Source organism: Nicotiana sylvestris, chromosome 5 (genome assembly GCF_000393655.2).
Source record: "Nicotiana sylvestris chromosome 5, ASM39365v2, whole genome shotgun sequence".
NCBI lineage: Eukaryota > Viridiplantae > Streptophyta > Magnoliopsida > Solanales > Solanaceae > Nicotiana > Nicotiana sylvestris.
In genome coordinates, this window is record NC_091061.1 from 109,842,439 (window position 1) to 109,844,458 (window position 2,020).

The window sequence follows — 2,020 nt, forward strand, 5'->3', positions numbered from 1 at the left end:
AATCACCCACATTTTTACTAACTCTCAATCTTTCCAAAAATTTCGGCAGAGTTTCCTTTGCAATTGGGCATATCCACCTGTCAAAAAGCCCCAAAAACATATCCGAACAACATATACATAATTTATTGACATGACATAACTCATAACCACACCAACTACGGCCCCATAGGAAATATATAATCAAAACGGAATAGTTTTATATAGACTAATCAAGTGATACTAAGTTCATAGGAACCAAATTCATAGAAGCTATTACATGTCTATGCAAACAAATGTGGGTACTTCTTTTTCATTTCTTTCTCGGCTTCCCAAGTGGATTCTTCAACCTGCTGGTTTCTCCATAACATTTTCACGGAGGCAGTTTCTTTATTTCTCAACTTCCGTACTTGCCTATCGAGAATGGCAAGCGGAATTTCTTCATATGACAGTTCTTCATTAACCTCAATAGTTCCAACCAGCACAATAGTGGATGGATCTCCCACTGCCTTCTTCAACATAGACACATGGAAGACTGGATGTACCAATGACATCTCAGATGGTAGATCAAGCCTGTATGACACCTTACCGACCCTCTGAATGATTCTATGTGGTCCAACATACCTCAGACTCAATTTTCCTTTCTTTCCAAACCGCATAATACCGTTTATTGATACCCAATTTTTTCCTATATATTTTCAATATGCAAAATACTTTCAAAATTTCATATATATATATATATATATATATATATATATATATATATATATATATATATATATATATATATATATAAGAGTGTCTTGGTGTTTTATTATATTTCCCCATATTTTTAAGGTTTTTAAATTGATTTTTCCCACTGTTTACCCATAAAATTTCAATAATTATTTTTAAAATTATTATTTTGATAATTCACCTATTTGATTTTTATATTTATGCCAAAATATGTCTAAATTTTTGTTTTTTTACATATTTTTACTATTTCATTTAGTATTTTTAAAGCTAAATTGCACATAATTTTAATATTAGCCATTTTAAGGTTTAATTGTGTTTTATATTCATAAAATTGAGTCTTGTATTTCTATATTATTAATTATGTATGGTTAATAATTTTAGTACTTTGAATTTATTATTAGAAAACTATTTGCTATTTTTTATAAATTTAAAAGTGAAAAGTGGCTATTTAACTCATAGCCACATTTGGCTTTCAATTATAACCAAATCAATCACCAATTCCCCGGCCCAATTTCTAATAAAAACCCGCCCCCAACCCAGTTAAATCTTACCCTGTGACGACCCAAAGGGTCATCACCGTAGTTCTTCCTTGTTCCGCTCTTCGAGGCCTTGAAAACCTCGCTTTTAGTTGCCTTGTTTTGCGTGTGTAGTTCGAGCGCGTAGCCGAAAAGTTTTTATGTTAGAATATGTGAATTATGTGAAATATTTGATGGATTTTGATATTAATATGCATAATATTGACTTCGATCAACATTTTGGGTAAACGGACACGGACCTGTGATTCGACGGTCCCGGAGGGTCCGTAGAAAAATATGGGACTTGGGCGTGTGCCCGGAATTAAATTCTAAGGTCCCAAGCCCGCGAAATGAATTTTTGTGTGAAATTGTTTTATGAAATTAATAAAGGAAAATGAAGAAGAAAATTGATCGGAAAACTGTGGTATCGGGCTCGTATTTTGGTTCGGACGCCCGGTACGAGTCTTAAATATGTTTTAAGCACTATCTGTAAAGTTTGGCTAAAAACGGATGTCATATGACGTGTTTCGAACTTAAAATGGGGAATTTGAGTTTTTATAAAAGTTGAAAGAAAATCATGTATTTTGAGGCTTGATCCTATGTATATGATGTTATCTTGGCTATTTGATCGCATGAGTAAGTCCGTAAGATGTTTTAAGGTTGTGTGCATGTTTGGTTTGGAGCCCCGAGGGCTCGGGTGAGTTTCGAGTGGGGCCCAGGAGGTCATAAACTTTAAAAAAAAAGGCAGGTTCAGGTGTTGCAGGTCCGGCGCGGCCGCGGCCATTTTCGCGCGG

General features: G+C 34.4%; 1 protein-coding gene across 1 annotated transcript; it reads right to left on the reverse strand.

Annotated features, from left to right (window-relative positions):
- Positions 1-260: 260 nt before the first annotated feature.
- On the reverse strand, positions 261-635 carry LOC138869140 (uncharacterized). Its single transcript, XM_070146734.1, has one exon. It carries the CDS (start codon positions 633-635, stop codon positions 261-263), a length of 375 nt encoding a protein of 124 aa, XP_070002835.1.
- Between the last annotated feature and the right edge of the window lie 1,385 nt (positions 636-2,020).